Source organism: Danio rerio, chromosome 6, assembly GCF_052040795.2.
Source record: "Danio rerio strain M-AB ecotype USA chromosome 6, GRCz13ab, whole genome shotgun sequence".
Classification (NCBI taxonomy): domain Eukaryota; kingdom Metazoa; phylum Chordata; class Actinopteri; order Cypriniformes; family Danionidae; genus Danio; species Danio rerio.
Window position 1 is genome coordinate 10,672,756 of NC_141026.1, and position 22,462 is coordinate 10,695,217.

The 22,462-nt window shown below is 34.0% G+C and overlaps 1 protein-coding gene across 14 annotated transcripts in view; it reads left to right on the forward strand.

Annotated features, from left to right (window-relative positions):
* Positions 1-22,462, forward strand: part of als2b (alsin Rho guanine nucleotide exchange factor ALS2 b) — a 64,932-nt gene that overhangs the window by 11,077 nt on the left and 31,393 nt on the right. For 3 of the 14 annotated variants that reach the window (XM_087256697.1, XM_087256692.1, XM_087256696.1), the window contains 11 exons: positions 5,730-5,898; positions 8,498-8,594; positions 8,688-8,765; positions 10,860-11,054; positions 13,900-14,071; positions 15,129-15,318; positions 17,550-17,615; positions 17,771-17,933; positions 18,752-18,883; positions 20,133-20,261; positions 20,462-20,485. In XM_087256697.1, coding sequence (XP_087112823.1) covers positions 5,730-5,898; positions 8,498-8,594; positions 8,688-8,765; positions 10,860-11,054; positions 13,900-14,071; positions 15,129-15,318; positions 17,550-17,615; positions 17,771-17,933; positions 18,752-18,883; positions 20,133-20,261; positions 20,462-20,485 — 1,415 coding nt within the window. Of the gene's footprint in view, positions 1-3,852; positions 3,904-5,729; positions 5,899-8,497; positions 8,595-8,687; positions 8,766-10,859; positions 11,055-13,899; positions 14,072-15,128; positions 15,319-17,549; positions 17,616-17,770; positions 17,934-18,751; positions 18,884-20,132; positions 20,262-20,461; positions 20,486-22,462 lie in introns of all 14 variants that reach the window. The other 11 variants (XM_087256700.1, XM_087256695.1, XM_087256699.1 and 8 more) reach the window with 7 other exon arrangements.

The following is a 22,462-nucleotide window of genomic DNA, read 5'->3' on the forward strand; positions in this document are numbered from 1 at the left end:
TGGTAATCTCCCGGTAATCTCGCGTCTCCCTTCCGGTCCTCAAATAGGCTATGTCGCGCACCCTTCTCACCCCTCCCCATCGCATCTCTCCTCACTCTTCAGACACGTCGCACGCACCTTATCAAACACCACCAAACCACCACCTCTCCTGACAGCTGAGCAGGACTCTGCAAAATAAACCCTGACACTCTGACCAATGTGAGGAGAGTTTACTCACACGTGACTTGTTTTAGCTCTTTTGGTCCGATTAGAAGCTTTGCAGTGTGAAAGCGAACCACTCCAAGAGCAAAAAGCAACAATGTAACATTTGTAATCTCTGTTTCGGAACAACTGAATCGATTCACTGGTGTGAAGCACCCTAAAACGACTTTTGTACTTAAGTAAAAATTAAGAAGTACAGCCTCAAAGATATACTTAAGTAAAAAAATTTCCATTACTACTTCCTGTTTTCGTTAATGTTAGCGACTAGAGCTAACGTCATATCAATACATTTATACAAAATAACTTACATTTCTGATTTTGATGTAAAAAGTGTTGCTAATTTTTAGCAGGTAAGTAGCTACAGAATAACACTGCTCAAAAATCTGTCTATCATCAACAAACCCACAGCGTTCAGCATGAAGTTTTGCTGCTTTTAGATCAAAAACAACAACTGCCATTAATGTCCATTCATACACTAAAAAAATTGAGGTCTATATCTTTACAGATAAAAAAACGTCTTCAGTTAGCACTTAATTTTGGCCAAAATGTTTCTTTTTCTTTTGCTATAATAAATACTTAATATATATGACTATTTTGAGCATTTGACTAAAGCTGCTTTATTATATTCAAAACTAAAATCAGAATATCTCATGTTTTCAGTGTTTCTTTATTTTTTCAAAGTATTGCGAATATTTTCTCTTTTGGGTATATTCATTAATGCAGTTGATACATTTATTTTATGGGAAAAAACAACAACAACATACACAGGCACAATTACAGCCTCCAAAACTTTTTATTTAACGTGATAAAGATCAACTCCTCATGCTTTTCATTATAATTTATTAATAAATCACCCAGTGAGAATAATTATGAGGGTTAAATATTTGTTAAACTAATTTAAATGAAGACAATGGTCTAATTTAAATAAAGACAACAGTATAACAGTATACATTTTGTTTTAGGAAATAGGAACTCAATGAAATAAATCTCAATGCACACAGCATTCATAAAGAATTTACCTTCACATGATTGTCATATGTTTTTTTTGCTGTATTAGATTTAAAGATCAGAGAAATCTGTTTAGTAAACCGTGGTTGGAAGTGGACAAAAGACAGAAATTTGAACGGGAATGTGTCTAATTTACCTGTGATCTGACTCAGCAGCTTATGATTTGGCGTAAGCAGGGATCTGACTCTTTCTCCCATTTTTATTTTTTGAATTTGATGAATACATCTTAATAATGTAAACATTTAAGGAGTGTTTCCTTAAAAGAAGCTAATTATTTGGCCAATAGGGTTAGCAAAATAATTTTATTTTCGCTTCATAATAAGATTATTGTACTCACTCCATTGGCTGATTATTTTCAAGTCAAGTCAACTTTATTGTCAATCAAACCATGCAACAGTACATTACATAGCAGACTGAAATTGCCTTTCTACCATACTCCATTGTGCAATTTAAAACAAGATATGACACACACTAAACATAAACTAAACATTTAACTAATTTATTTTATTTTTATTTATTTTATTTATTTATACAGGGACAATGTACGACATGTTGTGCCAGAGTTAGCTATAAAGCTAATTTACATCTGTAGTCCCTGGGCAGGAAGTAACAAATTTAACAGTTATAACAAATACGATATACACTTACAGTACAATAAATACAACACATCATTGTCAATAAAATGAAATCAAATCAGTGGCTTCATATTTGATTTTGTTTTAGCCAAATTTTAAGAACAGTTTTAAAATTATTAAAAGTGCTGCTCTCTCTGAGTATTTATCTGAGTATTGATGGTATTTTATTCCATCTTTCTGCTGCTTTAACTGAAAAAACTGATTGTCCTTAAGCAGTTCTCTTAAGTTTAACTGAACAATCACCTCTAACAGATGACCTAGTCTGTCTTATATTGCCCTGGCCGACGATCACACATTGTTTGAGGGGTGGTGGTGCAAGACCATGAAATATTTTATACATTAAACACACATCAGCATAAAATAAGAAACTGTCGAATGTTAGTAATTTTTGTTGTGCAATACAGTTGCAATGATGATAGCTCTCTGGCTTTTTAGCTAAAATGTTAACAGTTTGTTTATATATAACATACAATGGTTTTAATGTTGTAATGTTTGTATGCGACCAGCTTGTAGCACAATAAAATAAATGAGGTAAAATCATTGTGTTCATAAGAAGTTTAGCAGCAGCCATAGGTAACTGATGCCTAATGTTTCTATAGATCCTCAGGCTTGCTCTAGCAATATATAGTACAATAGATATATAATAAATAAATTTAATTCATTTTACACATTATTGCACATTTTACTTGTTTTAACAATCTAGGGCCTAATGTCAACATACGTGGACAGCACATTTTTAGCTCATAAGTGGTTATTTAAAATACTTTGAATGTTTTATATTTTGTTACAGACATACAGTGTCATTCTGCAACTGTTTTACAGAATATGAAATGTCCCAAACCCGAAAAAATAGTTTTCAATAGTCAAAGCAAATTAACAAAAAAATTAAATATGTTAAATATGCATAAAAAACATTCAGGAAAAGTGTTTTATGTAAATTTGGACCACGAGTCCACATGCATGGACATCATTTTTCTCTAAAAGTACATCATATCAAAAGATGATACTTAAATTTTTATTCTAATTAGGTTCCAATAAGCCCATATAGCAAAGAGAAATAAAAAATGCATGAAAAAAAACACCTTGGGCCTTAAGAGGTTATGGAAAAACTTAATTTTGCTAAATTATTTCTGACTTATTTATTTATTTATTTTACTCATCTAGCAAATGCTTTTTGATTCATTGGGGACCAATTATGCCCTTTCAAACAAGATGTAAAATAAGCCTCTGATGTCCCTAGAGTGTGAAGTTTCAGCTCAAAATAACCACACACTTAAGTTTTTGCAACTCCTCGTAACTGCCCCTTTCAGGCTTTGATCGTAATTGTGGTGTTTTAGTGACTGTCACTTTAAATTCTAATAAGATTTGTGCTCCCAGTTGTCATTTCAAAAGAGGGTGAAGCTATAAACGCCTATGTGTCACTACAGCAGCAGATTCAAAACTGTAATGGTGGATGGCTGCTTCTCACTCAGGGCTATGATGAGGGCTAATGAGGGAGAGATTCTCATTAATAGGCAGGGCTTTCCCCCTCTGATGACATGTATAAAGGGAGAATGTCAGTCAAAATGATTCTGCAGACTGTTTTTTATTAAGTATGATTATAAAAAAAATTGAATTGATACATTTTTACCATTAGAGACTGGTTATATGTGTTTACACCTCTTATAAAAGTTATTTTTGCATCATCAGTCTCCTTTAGAATTTTCAGATATTTGGACTAGAAACAAAGACTCTTAAGGTTGCATGGTAGAGCGATGGGAACTAGAGAAAAGATTGCTATGAATGTGTTGTTTAATTAGTTGAATATGTGAAGTTTGGTCGTAATCCTGTGCAGTGTGTTCAGAATTAGTTCATTGGGTTCAAAGTAAAACCCTACAAATCTCCGCTTGGCCAACTTTTTGATACTGTGTTTGTTAATGACACGGCTCCTATTGCCATGGCTCTTCACATTTCTGCCGTCGGCACTTGTGGACACATTTCCCTTATATTGCTGTTGCCGTGGTTACAGACAATGCAGAGTCTGAGGTGAAGGCGTCGTCATCCAACACCACAACTGAAGGTATTTTTGTGTAGCTGTAGTTCTACTAGATGTAGTGTATAGATTAGTAGTAGATTTATAGGTGAATCTCACAGAACGCTGTTAAATTTCTAACTCTAAATTCAATTCTTATGATCATTAAACGGGGTGACATGGTGGCTCAGTGGTTAGCACTGTCGCCTCACAGCAAGAAGGTCGCTGGTTTGAGCCTCGGCTGGGTCAGTTGGCATTTCTGTGTGTTCTCCCCGTGTTCTCCCGTGATCGTGAGGGTTTCCTCCGCGTGCTCCGGTTTCCCCCACAAGTCCAAAGACATGTGCAATAGGTGAATTGGGTAGGCTAAATTGTCTGTAAAAAGTGTGTATGAATGTTTCCCAGTACTGGGTTGCAGCTGGAAGACAATCCACTGCGTGAAACATGCTGCATAAGTTGGCAGTTCATTCCGCTGTGGTGAGCCCTGGCTAATAAAAGGAACTAAGCCGAAAAGAAAATATATGAATGAATGCTTTTCAGTTGATAGATACATTTAGTGGATACATTAATCCAAGCTATCAAACATGTTCAAAGAAACTTTCTGCTCTAGAGATTTGCATGCATTTTAAAGTAGTTTAAATTAGATTTTACATTTAACAATGGTTTGCTTCTTTCTGCAACATGCACACACACACCTTTTCTCTTCTCATCGCCCCCGTCTGCATGACAGATGGACCCCAGTGGGGCTGGAAAGTAACTCTGCATGGCAGCAGTCTGTGTGTGTTTGTTTATGTGTGCACCTGGCCATACTGTGAATATACTGTGTGTGTGTGTGTGTGTGTGTGTGTGTGTGTGTGTGTGTGTGTGTGTGTGCGTGCGTGCGTGCGTGCGTGCGTGCGTGCGTGCGTGCGTGCGTGCGTGTGTGCGTGTTTCACAGAGAGATGAACTGAGGTTGGCCAAGTCTTTGTGCTGTTAAATGATTCATGTGAATTTTCCTATGCTCTGTGTTTGTGCTTGTATGGCAGAACCAAACTATGCATATTCAATGAGGAACAAACTGCCATAAGTTGCTTTTCCTTATGATTTCCTTATGATTTATTATTATCTTTGTTCGCACTGCCAGTTCAAATTATGTGTATTTGTGCATCAAAGTTACAGGCAAAAAAAATAATAATAACTGCTAGAAATCTGATTAATACATTCAGAATGAACAGGATTCCTTAAATTATGGGTCACACGTTTCAAAAAGGTTTTATCAGGTAATTTTCATTATTGTATTTAGAAAACTGAATTAATTACAAACATTACATGAACAGCATTTATTAATCATAGTTTAACATTTGCTAATGCATGCACCTTAAATTAACATGAGCTAACAATGAGCAACTAACGTAAACTAACATAAACACTGTAATAAATATATTATTCATTGTTTGTTTATGTTAGGAAATTCATTAACTGACATTAATTAATACTGAGCTTTATTTAAGACTTTACTTTATTGCAAAGTCTTACCGAAATATGATTAAATATGGTGGGATTCCAATCTGATATGCACAAAAATAGGATTTGGTTTGTTGATTTGGACGATCTTTATAAGATCTACTGTTTGTATATAAATGAGTAAAATACAATACAAATGCATATTTATTTTTATCTCACATGATTTTATCACAATATATATCAATCAAATGTTTGAGCGGATGTTTGGTTAATATTAAAGCAGAAAAATCAGATTTGCACTTTGAACAATCTGAACAAGGCTTTTTGTCTTATTAGTACATGTAGAATACATTCAGGCTTTAGATATTAATGTTGCAGGTTTCTTTGAAGGTGTTTTGTGTTGTTGATTCTCTTTCTCCTTCACACTCTCTCAGTATCTCCTCGCCTCCTACGGAGAACAAGTCGCCCCCGTATGCGGGCTGTCCCGCTCGCTTCAGGTGGTATACCTGAGACTGATGCCCACCTGCCTTCCTTACAGACGGAGGTGTGGAGCTGGGGACAAGGCCAGGATGGACAACTTGGACATGGAGACCTCCTTCCCAGGTCAGAGTCTTTAACATCAGCGGGGAGCCATGTGTAGCTCCAGTCTTTCCTAACACGTTAGCAACTTAATACAATGTTAGCAACTTGTTAAAAGTGTTACTAATATCCAGAAACATGGTAAAATATGCTTGCAACATATGTTTTTGACTTATTCAAGCATTACAGATTTGTTAAAGCAAGTTCAGTTGTTAAAATAGTAGCATTTTAGTAGAACATGCTAAAATATGCTAACATTATGTCAAAAAAATGGCAGAAACATTCTACCAAGATCTTAAAACCTACTAATATTTTAAAACGTTAGTGTCACGGAAATGCTAAAAACATGCTAACATTTTGACTAAACAGGAATTGGCTACTGTATACTAGAACATGTTATTAATGTGCCTAGTAAAACAAATTGGCAAACATGCTAAAAATGCTAGCAACTTAGCTACTTGTTAGAACGTGCTAGCAATGTGATAAAATACAATAATGTCATGTTTAAATGTGCAGATTTACAAACCATAACAAAAAGAAAGATGCTAAAACATACTAGCAGTTTGCTAAGACATTTTGTTTACTTAATGCATTACAAACTTTGTAAACCATCTTAACAACTTACCATAATGTTAGCTTGTTACTTTTAACTTGTTAAAAGTGTTACCAACATCTAGAAACATGGCAAAACACACTTGCAACTTGTGTTATTTACTTATTTATGCTTTACAAAGTTGTTAAAACAAGCTACATTTGTTAAAACATGGTAGCATGTTGGTAGAATATGCTAATAATATGCAGAAAAATGGCAAAAACATTGTACCAAGATCTTAAAACATACTAATATTTTAATGTGTTAATGCGCATGAAAATGAGAAACAGGTGCCATTAGGATCTTTGAACATGTTAACTTTCCAGCTAAACAGAAATTGTTACCAGTATACTAGAACATGTTAGCAACATGACAGAGCATGCTAGTAACTTTCCTAATAAATTTAATTGGCAAACAAGCTAAAAATGCACGTAACTTCTTGAAATCTATAAGAAACAACAAAAAACATTAGCTACTTGTTAAAACATGCTAGCAATGTGATAAAAGACAATAATGTCATGTTTAAATGTGCAGGTAACAAACCATAACAAAAAGAAAATTGCTAAAACATACTAGCAGTTTGCTAAGACATTTTGTTTACTTAAGGCATTTCAAACTTCGTAAACCATCTTAACAACTTACCATAATGTTAGCAACTTATTAAAAGTGTTACCAACATCTAGAAACATGGCAAAACACACTTGCAACTTGTGATATTGACTTATTCATGCTTTACTATGTTGTTAAAACAAGCTACATTTGTTAAAACATGGTAGCATTTTGGTAGAATATGCTAATAATATGCAGAAAAATGGCAAAAACATTGTACCAAGATCTTAAAACATAATAATATTTTAATGTGTTAATAAAAAAATGCGAAACACATGCCATTAGGATCTTAGAACATGTTAACTTTCCAGCTAAACAGAAATTGTTACCAGTATACTTGAACATGTTAGCAACATGACAGAACATGCTAGTAACTTTTCTTATAAAACTAATTGGCAAAAAATGCTAGCAGTAGCAACTTGTTAAATTGTATAAGAAATGACAAAAACATTAGTTACTTGTTAAAACATGCTAGCAATGTGATAAAACATGTTAAAGTCTTGTTTAAATGCGCAGGTAACAAACCATAATAAAAGAGTAAAATGCTAAAACATGACAAACGCCTTAAAACATCGTAGCAACTTACTAAAATATTAGCAACTTGTTAAAAGTGTTACCAACATCTAGACACATCGTAAACCATCCTAGCAACTTGTGTTATTGACTTATTCATGCATTATGAATTTGTAAAAAAAAGCTTCATTTGTTAAAACATAATAGCATTTTACTAGAACATGCTAAAATATACCAATAATGTTCAGAAAAATGTCAGAAACATTGTACCAAGATCTTAAAACATACTTATTTTTGAAAACCAAATATAAGCCATTGTTAACCAGGTGTCAGTACATGCTAGCATTGTGTAATATTTGTTAGCAAATTAAACATACTTGAGCAATACAAGCTTATAGTAATGGCTAACTTGTTAAAAATTAGTAACATTAGGAAGTTGTTCAAATGTAGCAGAATTGGGCTAAAACATGTTAGCAACTTGTTGAATTGTGCTAACAACATGTTAAAATGTGCAAAGTAATTGCTAAAAGATGTTAGCATCTTGGTATACCATGTAAGAAATATGCTAGTTGTGTGAAAAGCAAGCTGGAAACATGCTAGCAGCACGTTACAAATGCTAGCAATGTGTCTTTTGTGGTTAAAACATAAATAGGCGGTCCCAATTGCTCCAGAAGACATTTTCAATGCTGTTTTGCAGACAGAACTGTTAGACAGAAGTGTTAGGCATGATGATCACCTCCTTTCAGGTCAAGGTCTTTCCATCATCCATGGAGGCACAAGGAGCTCCAGTCACATCTCATGAGTTACATAACATTACAGGGTGTTCAATTTTTCATATGCTCTGCTAAAATGAGGACAATCTGTGGGAACTTAAATTAGTGATTTGTTTGTCTTTCTGTTTATTTTTAGACTGCAGCCTGATTGTGTAAAGAGTCTAAATGGTAAGGAGGTGCTGAAAGTGGCTGCAGGGGCTCATCACTCTCTCGCTCTGACAGCACAGTCACAGGTGATACAGTTCGCTTAGCTGTTACTCTTCTGTTGCCTGGCGAGTCTGTATCATATTAATCCGCCTGTAATGTGTGTGCGATGTGTGTGGCAGGTTTTCTCCTGGGGTTGTAACACTTCTGGACAGCTGGGACACATGGAATCGCCCACCACCTTCCCTCACTTGACCAAGGTATTTGTACACATTTGCATAAAAGAGAACAAAATTACAAAAGCAGAAATAAAATGTCACAAGGCATGGCACTCTGGCTTTTGAAGGGTTTTAAGTTTGACAGATTTTATTTTAGCAAATAAATTGACTCCCTGTAAGCTTAAAAGAAAAATCTTGGCAATTTTTGAGCCTTAATGAAGTAGTGAAGAAGGATTAATTATATTGTTATAATATTTAACTCATTTAATGCGGAAGAAACCGGAGCCACTAGAGAAAACCCATGCCATCACGGGAGAACTCCACACAGAAATGCCAACTGACCCAGCCGGGACTAAAACCTGCGACCTTCTTGCTGTGAGGCGACAGTGCTATCCATGGAGCCACCGTGTTTCCCCAATGTTTAACTCATAATATTGAAATTACATTTAATTATATTTCTTTTACCTATTTATATGTACATTTATACCTATTTAATTTTATGAAAATAGTATTTCTAAAATTGTAGTTCATTTACTTTTAAATTATGCTTTAAAAATTTGTTTAAATTAAGTCATTCTAATTGTATAACATCAACTACGATTACAAAACAGAAAAAGTTTGTATTTGCACAATTAAAAATACGATAATTTCTCCTCCTTTGAGGTCAGCGCATAAAACATTTTTGCAGTTGAAAAACAAACAGCAACAAAAAAAAGGCAAACATCAGCTTTTCACTGTGCTCACAAGCTTGGATTAATGTATCCTCAAAATGTTTCTATCAACTAAAAATCATTCATTCACTCATTTTCTTTTCGGCTTAGTCCCTTGATTAATCAGGGGTCGCCACAGCGAAATAAACTGCGAACTTAGCCAGAACATGTTTTCACGCAGTGGATGCCCTTCCAGCTGCAACCCATCTCTGGGAAACACATATACAATTCCATTCACAAACATACACTACGGACAATTTAGCTTACCCAATTCCCCTATACCTCATGTCTTTGGACTTGTGGGGGAAACCAGACATGCAGAACATGCAAACTCCACACAGAAATGCCAACTGACCCAGCTGAGGCTCGAACCAGCGACCTTCTTGCTTTGAGGCGAGAGCTCTACCCACTGCGCCACCGTGCTGTCCCATACTCACAATTTTTAATTTTTTTTTTCACAATGGCAATGACCTATATAATGTCTATAGGAAAGTTGCATATGCAAAAAAAATCACAACAACTGGATATCAATTGTGATTGCATTGCTTTACCAGTGTCAGTTTACTACCTTATACCAGTAAATGAAGTTTAGTTCATTAAGGTCCCTGCCAGTTGCCAAATTTGTAAGGACAACATATGGATTTATCAAATATTAAATAAAAAAAATTCTATTTAACTTTTAATATACAGTTTTTTGTGAATTTTACTTATTTATTTCTATATAAAGTTAAAGTCAGAGTTATTAGCCCCCCCTGTTTATTTTTTTCCCCAATTTCTGTTTAACGGAGAGCAGATTTTTCAACACATTTCTAATCATAATAGTTTTAATAACTAATTTCTAATAACTGATTTATTTAATCTTTGCCATGATGATAGTAAATAATATTTGACTAGATATTTTTCAAGACACTTCTATACAGCTTAAAGTGGCATTTAAAGGCTTAACTAGGTAATTAGGTTAACTAGGCAGGTTAGGGTAATTAGGCAAGTCATTGTGTAACGATGGTTTGTTCTGTAGAAACAATATAGCTTAAAGGGGCTAATAATTTTGACCCTAAAATGGTTTTTAAAAAATTAAAAACTGCTTTTATTCCTTTTAAACCAAACAAGACTTTCTCTAGAAGAAAAAACATTATCAGACATACTGTGAAAATTTCCTTGCTCTGTAACATAATTTGAAAAATATTTAAAAAAGACAAACAAATTCAAAGGGGGGCTAATAATTCTGACTTCAACTGTATATGTTTGTGTGTCATCTCTTTATGAAACATGAAGTTGTTCTTATCATGTAAAATTTTTATGTATATTGATCTTACTATGAAATTGCCATAAGTGCCTGATGTGTCAATAAATGAATGAAAGAATGGACAACATCCAGATTCCTGACTGTTTTGCTTTTTGTTTCTCCTCTTTTGTCTTTGCGCAGCTGTCAGATGGGATTCGTGTGTGGGATATTGGGGCAGGTCAGCAGCACACTCTCTTATTGGCTGACGGAGACTGTATTCAGCCAATCCTGTACTACAGCGGACAGCAGGTGAAGGAGGTGCCGGAGCCAACAGAGGAAGAGGAGCAGACTGCAGAATACACGCAACAACCTGTGCTGCTGCCCTTCTGTATGAATGTAAGCAAGTCTTCTCATCATCAACATCACTTTAAATCATTTTTTTGTAGGGAAAGTCGATTAATCGATAAAAAAATTGCAGTCTAGATTCAAATACTGCTGCAGTGTTAAATATAAACGGTCACAATTTTCATCTTTAATATTCCTTCAATAATCAAACTGTACATTTAAATCTGCGTTAGAACCAGAGAGTCATTTCTACCAGCATTATTATTATTTCCTATACTGAAGTTTTAATTATCACAAAAGTACTGGAATAATAGTTATGTTATGAACACTGAACATGAACATGAAGATTTAGTATACATAAAGGCTTAAATTTGAAGACAGCTTAATGGTTCAAATAAAGATTGTTAGCACTTACAATAGGTGATTGAAAGCTACTATTAAAATGTATTTATTGCAGAAAACATTTTAATAGATTTTTCATAAATTTTGATAAAAGTTTTAATTAAATTAAGGTTTTTATTATTAAGAGGAAATAAAATCCAAAACTACATAGCAATGTATAAAAAAAAAACCTTTGCACTAAAATATCATGAAGGAGAACATCTGGCCCACTGTTGGTGACCTCAAGATGAAGCGAACTTGGGTTTTGCAGCAGGACGATATTGCAAAATTAAAAACAAAATGAAGACTTTGGAGTGGCCTAGTCATAGTCCTCACCTGAATCCAATTGAGATGCTGTGGCATGACATTAAAATGGTGGTTTGTGCTCAAAATCCTTTATTGTGGCTGAATTCCAACAATTCTAAATGGAGGAATGACCAAAATTTGGAGTCAAAATTGTAGACTTTGGAGTGGCCTAGTCATAGTCCTGACCTGAATCCAAATGAGATGCTGAGGCATGACATTAAAAAGTTGGTTTGTGTTTAAATATCCTTCATTGTGGCTGAATTGCAACAATTCTGAAAAGATGAATGACCAAAATTTGGAGTCTAAATTGTAGACTTTGGAGTGGCCTAGTCATAGTCCTGACCTGAATCCAATTGAGATGCTGTGGCATGACATTAAAATGGCGGTTTGTGCTCAAAATCCTTTATTGTGGCTGAATTCCAACAATTCTGAATGGAGGAATGACCAAAATTTGGAGTCAAAATTGTAGACTTTGGAGTGGCCTAGTCATAGTCCTGACCTGAATCCAAATGAGAAGCTGTGGCATGACATTAAAAAGTTGGTTTGTGTTTAAATATCCTTCATTGTGGCTGAATTGCAACAATTCTGAAAAGATGAATGACCAAAATTTGGAGTCTAAATTGTAGACTTTGGAGTGGCCTAGTCATAGTCCTGACCTGAATCCAATTAAGATGCTGTGGCATGACATTAAAATGGTGGTTTGTTCTCAAAATCCTTTATTGTGGCTGAATTCCAACAATTCTAAATGGAGGAATGACCAAAATTTGGAGTCAAAATTGTAGACTTTGGAGTGGCCTAGTCATAGTCCTGACCTGAATCCAAATGAGATGCTGAGGCATGACATTAAAAAGTTGGTTTGTGTTTAAATATCCTTCATTGTGGCTGAATTGCAACAATTCTGAAAAGATGAATGACCAAAATTTGGAGTCTAAATTGTAGACTTTGGAGTGGCCTAGTCATAGTCCTGACCTGAATCCAATTGAGATGCTGTGGCATGACATTAAAATGGTGGTTTGTGCTCAAAATCCTTTATTGTGGCTGAATTCCAACAATTCTGAATGGAGGAATGACCAAAATTTGGAGTCAAAATTGTAGACTTTGGAGTGGCCTAGTCATAGTCCTGACCTGAATCCAAATGAGAAGCTGTGGCATGACATTAAAAAGTTGGTTTGTGTTTAAATATCCTTCATTGTGGCTGAATTGCAACAATTCTGAAAAGATGAATGACCAAAATTTGGAGTCTAAATTGTAGACTTTGGAGTGGCCTAGTCATAGTCCTGACCTGAATCCAATTGAGATGCTGTGGCATGACATTAAAATGGTGGTTTGTGCTCAAAATCCTTTATTGTGGCTGAATTCCAACAATTCTAAATGGAGGAATGACCAAAATTTGGAGTCAAAATTGTAGACTTTGGAGTGGCCTAGTCATAGTCCTGACCTGAATCCAAATGAGATGCTGAGGCATGACATTAAAAAGTTGGTTTGTGTTTAAATATCCTTCATTGTGGCTGAATTGCAACAATTCTGAAAAGATGAATGACCAAAATTTGGAGTCTAAATTGTAGACTTTGGAATGGCCTAGTCATAGTCCTGACCTGAATCCAAATGAGAAGCTGTGGCATGACATTAAAAAGTTGGTTTGTGTTTAAATATCCTTCATTGTGGCTGAATTGCAACAATTCTGAAAAGATGAATGACCAAAATTTGGAGTCTAAATTGTAGACTTTGGAGTGGCCTAGTCATAGTCCTGACCTGAATCCAATTGAGATGCTGTGGCATGACATTAAAAAAGGTGGTTTGTGTTAAAATCCTTTATTGTGGCTGAATTGCAACAATTCTGAAAAGATGAATGACCAAAATTTGAAGTCAAAACTTTAGACTTTGGAGTGGCCTAGTCGTAGTTCTGATCTGAATCCAATTGAGATGCTGTGGCATGATATTAAAAAGGTGGTATGTGCTCAAAAATTCTTCATTGTGACTGAACTCCAACAATTTTGAAAAGAAGACTCGGCCAAAATTCCTCCACAGTGCTGTAACAGACTCATTGCAAGTTATTGAAAATGCTTGGTTGCAGTTGTTGCTGCTAAGGGGGATCAACCAAAATTGTTCCCTGATTGTTTCAATTATTATTGTATTATAAATTCTTTACCTCGATGTGGTGTTATCACTATTGTTTGAGTTGACTCTACATGATCTTTTTGTGTTGCAGTTGGGCTATGTAAGCAGTGTGTATGCAGGTGGACGGACGTGTGCAGCGCTGACGGATTGTAATGTCATGGGTTTTATTGCTAGTCTGCATGAGCTGGCGGCTGCAGAGAGAAAATATTACTGCAAACTCAGCAATATCAAGAGTCTTCTGCTCCAGCCATTGCTCAAGCTGGGTATGACTGTGTGTGACAATTGCTTGTTTTGTACACTGATTTAGACCTTTATTTGCATCTTCATTATAGCCCTGGAAATCTACACAAGTATCGTCTTATTCAGCGGCACGTTTAGTGGAAGTAAAACAGCTGAAATCAATGCTTAGTATATGCAAACACTGTTGTTAACTATATATATATATATATATATATATATATATATATATATATATATATATATATATATATATATATATATATATATATATATATATATATATTGAAATATTTATATTGATATATATATATATATTTAATTTAAAATGAAAAATGTAATATTAGCATCAAGTGTATTACCCTTAACTAAAACTATAAACATTTAACATATAAAAATATAGCATATAAACCATTTTACTAGAGATATTGAGTTTATGTGCTTACCAATGATATCTGTTGTTTAATTATAGCTCCATAATTGGCTGAAATATTAATTAATTGATATTGTCAAATTTGCATATTAGGAAAGCACCAAAAATGTTGCAATATTTAATTATAGTAGAATAAAATTAATCCAACTGTTTAAAATGAAAAAATATTACATAGAAATAAAAACAAATAAAATTAAATGATTCATGTAATTAATATAATATAATATAATAAAATATAATATAATAAAATAAAATAAAATAAAATATAATATAATATAATATAATATAATATAATATAATATATATAATATATATATATATATATATATATATATATATATATATATATATATATATATATACATAATATAATACATTATAATTACATAATAAAATATATATATATATACATATATATATATATATATATATATATATATATATATATATATATATATATATATATATATATATATATATATATATATATATATATATATATATATATAATACATTATGATAACATAAAATATAATAAAATATTTTATATAATACAGTATAAATACATTACTTTCCTGTATATCTGATTAACAGTTTGATCTTTTTTATTCTCATTTTTATTATTATTTTTTTTTTACATTTATGTTTAGATTCTCTAAGCTCTGCCCTGGGTCAGTCATCTGCAGGGCTGTTGCAGAATCTGATTGGTCGATTGAGTCGACTGTCTCAGCTCACGGGTCAAAACTCGGCCTCTCTGACCTCGTTCCTGCAGCGTTCACGAGACATCCGAGGTCTTGTTATTCTTGAAGATGCACATCTGTTCCTGGACACATATTCAGAGTAAGTATAAAGCACAAACACACAATTAAGCAGTCTAAATAAACTGGTTACTACTACAGATCGAATAACTGTTTTTACCCCTGTGCTCATTAAAGAGGACATATGTTGGGAAACAGCAATTAAATGGTTAACTGTGCTGTTTTAACATACTCTAAATTTCGTAACATAAAATAGTTTCTTCAGTCCATCAACACTGGTTTACTTGAAAAAAAAAATGATTTTAAGTTTAAATTTATGACATCACAGTTAAGACTATATCAAAAAAGATCTTTTTTTGTTTTTACATTCAGCTTCCTGTAGTGTGCAATGTTGCTTTTTTAGCATAAAAAAGGTCTGTAAAGTTACAAAGCACAAATATTTTTTGCAACACACTTTTTTTTTGGAAAGGAGTGGAGAAAAACAGCTCATTTGCATTTAAAGAGACACACAAAAAATATGTGATGTTTTCCTTCTGCTAAAAATTGGAATTTACAACATGATAATAAATTATCCATTAGGTATTTCGAGATGAAACTTCAGGCATATTTTGGGGACACAATAACAGTTATTCTACACAAAAAGCATATGACAACTGCTAATCTAAAAATCAGAATACTTTAACTTGTAGTGTCTCAATTAGTTTTAAATTAAGTTTATCAGACAATATCTCAGTGGTCCTATTAAGTGGTTTTAGATGATCATAAATTTAGGCTTAGGCTTAACAATTTTTTAAAGAGAAGTCATGATTTTATAAGAATGAAAAACTTTGATTCAGAATCTGATAATTTTATTCAGTTCTGAATGTGTGAGGTCCTAGAAAACCTTTAAATGCCATTGAGTTTTAATTGATGAAACTTAGTAAAACTTATAGACTGTAAAAAAAATGGACATAGTATCCGTGACGTCACCCATAGGTTTCTAAAGAGCGCAAATGAAGCTACGAGTGGGTGTGGCCAACCATCGGCATAGAGCTACAGATGCCTGCTAGCATTTTGCTTTGACAGACTTTTCTTTGGGAGAAACGCTTAATAGTTCATTACCTGCGACTCATTTTTGTTCTGACCACATGTGCTTGCTTGTATACTATATAAAGTGTTTAGTCTTTTAAAACACTGTTGTAATACATTGAGCCACTGAGCATTGTTTTTATGATGTTTTTCTACAGGAGGAAAATGCAAATTACTTCCAAACACTTCAAATATAGTTTGTGTTAGTAAATGCAAGTCTAATTATGAAATCCAGGCATAACACTGTATGACAATACTTGAGATGACTGTTCTAGAGCCTACAGCTATTCAACCTGTCAGATTCTGGAGTGCATTACAGGTCTAAAGAAAAATATAAATGATAAATGATCTTAAATAAAACAAATACATTTATAGAGATGGTGTATACAGTAAGTATATAATTTCACTCACCTGTGAAATGGAGGCCACGTGAATGGTTTGTGAGCACAATTAAGTGCACACAGCATGCCATATCATCTGATAATTATAAGAAATAATTCCAAAAGGCAACTGACTGTGTAAAGCCACATAAAACAAAACAAAAATACAATGTAGATGCCGAGTTCAGCGGCTAATCAGCCGGAATCAGATGAGGTGAAGTGACGGTGACCAGCGAGACATAGCTGTCACTCAAGTGGCCACGCCTTTAATCAGGCAGACTTAATGTAACTTAGTATAAATGAAACGGATGAGTTCTAAAAAAAATTCACCCCCTCGTGGTTGTCATGAAGGTAATATTAGCTATATGAACCAAAATTGTTCTTTGTACAAGGCTATAAACACTTTTTTTTCTGCTGTAAAGCTGGCCATTTTAACAGTGGGCTCAAAAAATCTGCTCTATTATGGAGCCAGGACTAGTGGAATTTTGATGAATTGCAGTTTTAGTTACTTCCGTATAAACTTTGTGAGGGAGAGCGGGAGGATGCCTTCCGATAAAACCCTAAAATATCATGGGATTCTCTGTTGAAATTTTTCTTTGGAATCTCTTTGCAGCCACGTGAAGGGATAGTTCACCCTCACATAAAAATTCTGTCATCAGTTAATAACCCTTGACTTGTTCTAAGCCAGTTTAAGATTTTGGGTTCAACGGAACAAAAAAATAAACAACTTTTTAAAACGTACTAAAATGAAAACATTCTAAAATCAACTTATATAAACACCTTAATCATATTACTGCCTTATTTAGATCAAGGTAAATAATTTAATTTCTGATGTCCATGTAAACGCAGTCATTGTGTTCTACAGGTACTCTTCTGCAGTTGGTGATCTTTTAGTCATGGGAGGATTTCAAGCCCTTGTCAAACCTTGCCAGTAAGTGTGTCTGTGTGTCAGATTTTACATTTTCTCCAAAAATTGAAAGATAGTTATATGTATTGCTCAAGAATGCTGGTTTTGCATAGTACAAATGTTAATATACTGTATGTCAGATTGTAATTAATAATCTATGTATCTGACTCTGTATGAAGTGATGTGTTTGGGAAAGGAGCAGAGGTTGTTCAGAGGTTGTCTGAATGTTCTGAAGAGGGTTTGACCTTGGCAGATGTTCTGGCGCATCTCTTTTACCTGCCCATAAAACACCTGCATGAATATGGACGACTGCTGCTCAAACTAGCTACCTGCTATGAGGTGGTGGGTTCATATTTACATTCATTTTGGAATAAATGTTTATATTAGAACAATATATTAATATTATAATTAGTATAGTTAGTATTTATTAATTTCTTTAGTCATGAAAAGTGTTTATGCATAATAAATGAATGTCTTTTCTCGTAATTTGTACTATTGTGTATTTGATTTCTTATTTTTATTCTTATTTATGCTTATTTATATATTCCTATTTTTTATTTATTTAAATATTTATTTATTTGGTTTGTTTGTTTGTTTGTTTGTTTGTTTGTTTATGCATGGTAACATCTGAACATTTGCCATGGTAACATCTCCCTTAACAAGAAAAACTTAAATATATTTATAAATATATTCTGCCAAACAATATTATTATTGATAAATTCTTAATTTGTTTGTTTGTATATTTTATTAATAATAAATTATAATAATATATTAAAATAATATATTTTTTATTTTTTATTTATATTTATCTTTAAGTATTTTTCTCTCTATATAAAGATTTTTTTTAATTGTTATTATCTATTATTTATTTTAAAGAATGTCAACATTTTTGTTTACATACACAAATAAAATGTATTCAGCAAATAATAAATATTTGTGTATATTAATTAATTTGTTTATTTTGTGCTCAACATTTATCAAATATTATTAATTGTTTTGTCATGTAAAACACTTTTTTCTTCGCCACGTTATTATTCATGTTTTATGTGTAATTGTAAAATAAAAGAGATAACAGCGTCATATAAAAATTGAAAATAACAATAATGCATGCAGACTACTTTTTGTTTCTTATAATTGATATTTGTCTGTGTGTGTGACAGAGTTCTGTGGACTATCAGAAGCTGCAGGATGCTTGCTCAAAGTTCGAATCCATGGCTCTTCATCTAAAGAGGAGAAGGAAGGAAGCTGAATACACGCTCCACTTCTGGAAGAGTTTTCCTGGAAAGATGACCGTGAGTGAAGGGCTTTACCTGTCACACACCTGTCAGTTTAATGCACAGCAGACATCCAAGTGCTCTTTATGCTGTGCACATAGTTTTTATTTCATTAAGCCTGTTTTATATTTCTGCGTCAAGTGATTGGCATGACCCACGGCGCATGCAGCGTGCGTTGCTGTGCATTTATACTTCTGCGCATTGTTTCTGTTGCTCTGCAATAACACTTCTGAAACGCTAGTTGGCAGTGATGTGTTTATGTTCCTCTGTGTCGAGTTTCTTCGCTGGTGTTTTGTTTTTTCTGAACGCTTCCTTAACGTACAAGTGGCTCAAACTCGCTCATTTTGAGGCAGGAACCGGCAAACATGCAACAACTTTAATCATGAGGTAAACACAATACAAAACTTTTCATCTGGAGCTCCTTCACGGGACTCCACACTTGTAAACACTCACTCCAATGGACTCGCGCGGCTCTCGATCTCACCCACACTAATCAGCGCCACCAAGCCGATTAATCATAGAGCTTGCACAGTGCACCGTTGCGACGTGTAGTTACATTTTTTGAGAGGTGCGCGTTAGAGACGCCGACGGCCACGATGAGGGCTATGCGTCCACACATAGGCTGAGCCGTAGCATACGTGTGCGCTTGACGCAGAAGTATTAATCAGCCTTTAGGCCACATGCTTTTCTGTTTGACCGTTTGAGAAATCAATGTTTATTTATATAAATATATAGCCTATTTCGAACCGTTCTAACTGTATTTCTATGTTCTTGTTCATCATTCCATGTAATTAAACTCAACATTTTTGTTTTTTGTTTCTTTTTTATTTAACTTGAAAATGGAAGCACGTGAAACAAATAGACTAGCGGGACGAAGCAGTGAAAATAAAACAACTTATGTGTGTACCTGTGGGATTTTGGGGGTGGGTGGGGGACAAAACTTGAATATTGCAGGCGGTAGAAAAATAAAATATATTTTAAAGGATGGGGGCAGAATTTTTGCGGAAGCAGGACTGAAAATTACATTTCGCACAAGCCCAACCTTCTTGTCGACATGAACAAAAAAGACGTGTATCTGTAACGGGTAACAAAACTAACCAGAAGCGACGTATTTTAGATTTGTAAAACTGTAAATAGCGCCCTCTAGTGGATTTATCTTCTGAAACGTGCAACAAAACATACTTTGCGTTTTGTAAAAATCATAGGCTAAGCCATACTTTTCCAATGACTTTGGGTTGTTAATTAATAAAGTCTTTTCTTCTTTCAGGACTCTCTGCGTAAACCGTCTCGTCGGCTGATCTGTGAAAGCAGTAATAAGGCTTTGACTCTTCAAAACGCAGGCCGTTTTTCCGTCAACTGGTTCATCCTCTTCAACGACGCACTCGTTCATGCTCAGGTTTGCTCTTTGTCTTTACACATCCCTTTTACTATCATTTCAGTTTCATTTCAGCTCTATCTCTGCCTTTTCTGTTAATCTCATCCTTTTTTTTCCTTACACAATGTTTTCACTTCTGCTTTTCATTCGCTTATAGGACCAGACTAACAATCTGTTTCCAATGACTGATATTGTAGTGATGTTTATCTTTGTTTTGGTAGGGTATGGTCCCCTATAAGAGTCTTGTAAGTATGGACCGTATATGAATAAAGAGTTTCCCAATAGCAGACTGTCCCCTAGTGCCCAAGGATGCACCCTACAGCTGTAGTGTTTGACCAATACTTTTGTTAAAGGAATATTCCCAGTTAAATCAAACTTTACTTAGGGAATCTGATTGATTAGAATTAAATTACAGGCTAATTTAGGCTCATCCTGCATTTAAAACAAAGAAATATGTGTATGTTAAGCAATATTAGCAATTTTTCATCCAAATTCGTGAATGACAGTTATGTGGAAAATTACAATATAATACAAATAATTATTAAGAACCGCTTCTATTCCAAGGAAACGAATATGTCATGTCTTGGGAAACTGGTGCATTTATTAATAATAAAAATGAACATTTGTGTATCCAGGGAAGCGTTAGGTCCTCTTTTCTAATATAATTTAGCTGACTTGTGCCTCGTGGAGCGCACAGACAGATAGCAAAAGCAATTGCTGTCTTTTTATCTTGTGTTTAGATGAATGATGTTTGCAAAAACATTATCAACAATTGATGATAGCCTTTGACAACTAAAACAGCAATAATTAAGACTGAATAAATGAACTAATTAGCGGACCAGTCGCATCTTCTGTTCTATGAGTTTTAAGTAGCACAGTTAGGAATTCATTTGGTACAAAGTAGTTTGTGAATATTGTAATATTGTATGAAAAATTAGCAGCTCTGACTGTTTGAATAAGTTTTATATATGCATTTTAAGATCTTATGTGCATCTTGACATTTTTTGTGATAAAAAATAAATATTAAAATATGTGGACAGAAACATAACTATTGAGAAATGCTTTTATATTTTATTAATTCTTTATGTTTTCTAATTTCCATTTTCATTTAAATAAAATAAGTTTAGTAAGTATTTATTTTTTGGTATTTTTTTAAAGATCTGTAATTTTTTTTAAAACAACAACATATTTCAACTATATACAGTGTATGCGGAAAGTATTTATAGTGCTTCACTTTTTCCACATTTTTTTATGTTACAGTCTTATTCCAAAATGGATTAAATTCATTTATTTCCTCAAAATTCTATAATAGGATTTAGGTCTGGGCTCTGGCTGGGCCACTCTAGCACATTCACCGAGTTGTTGTGAAGGCACTTCATTAATATTTAGGCAGTGTGCTTTGGGTCATTGTCCTGCTGGAAGATGAAACATTGCCCCAGTCTGAGGTCAAGAGCACTCTGAAGCAGGTTTTCATTCAGGATGTCTCTGTACATTGCTGCATTCATCTTTCCCTCTATCCTGATTAGTCTTCCAGTTAATGCTGCTGAAAAACATCCCCACAGCAAAACACTGCCACCACCATGCTTCACTGTAGGGATGGTATTAGCCTGGTGATGAGCGGTGCCTTCTTCCCCAGTCACTCAGCTTAGATGGCTGGCCAGCTCTAGAAAGAGTCCTTGTGGTTCCAAACATTTTCCACTTATGGATAATGGAGGCAACTTTGCTCATTGAAACTTTCAGAGCAGCAGAATTTTTCTGTAAGTTTCCCTTCCCACAGCCTTGTGGCTCGAGACAATCCTGTCTCGGAGGTCTACAGACAATTCCTTTGTCTTCATGCTTGGTTTGTGCTTTGACATGCACTGTCAACCCTGGGACCTTATATAGACAGGTGTATGCCTCAAATCATGTCCAATCAACTGAATTTACCACAGGTGAACTCCAATTAAGCTGCTGAAACATCTCAGAATGATTAGTGGAAACAGAATGTACCTGAGCTCAATTTAGAGCTTCACAGGTAAAGGCTTTGAATACTTATATACATGTGATTTATTTATTTATTTTTTATAAACTTGCAACAATTTCAAGAAATCTTTCTTCACATTGTCATTATGGGGTATTGTGTGTAAAATTTTGAGGAAATAAATGAATTTAATCCATTTTAGAAAAAGGCTGTAACATAACAAATGTGGAAAAAGTGAAGCTCTATGAATACTTTCCGGATG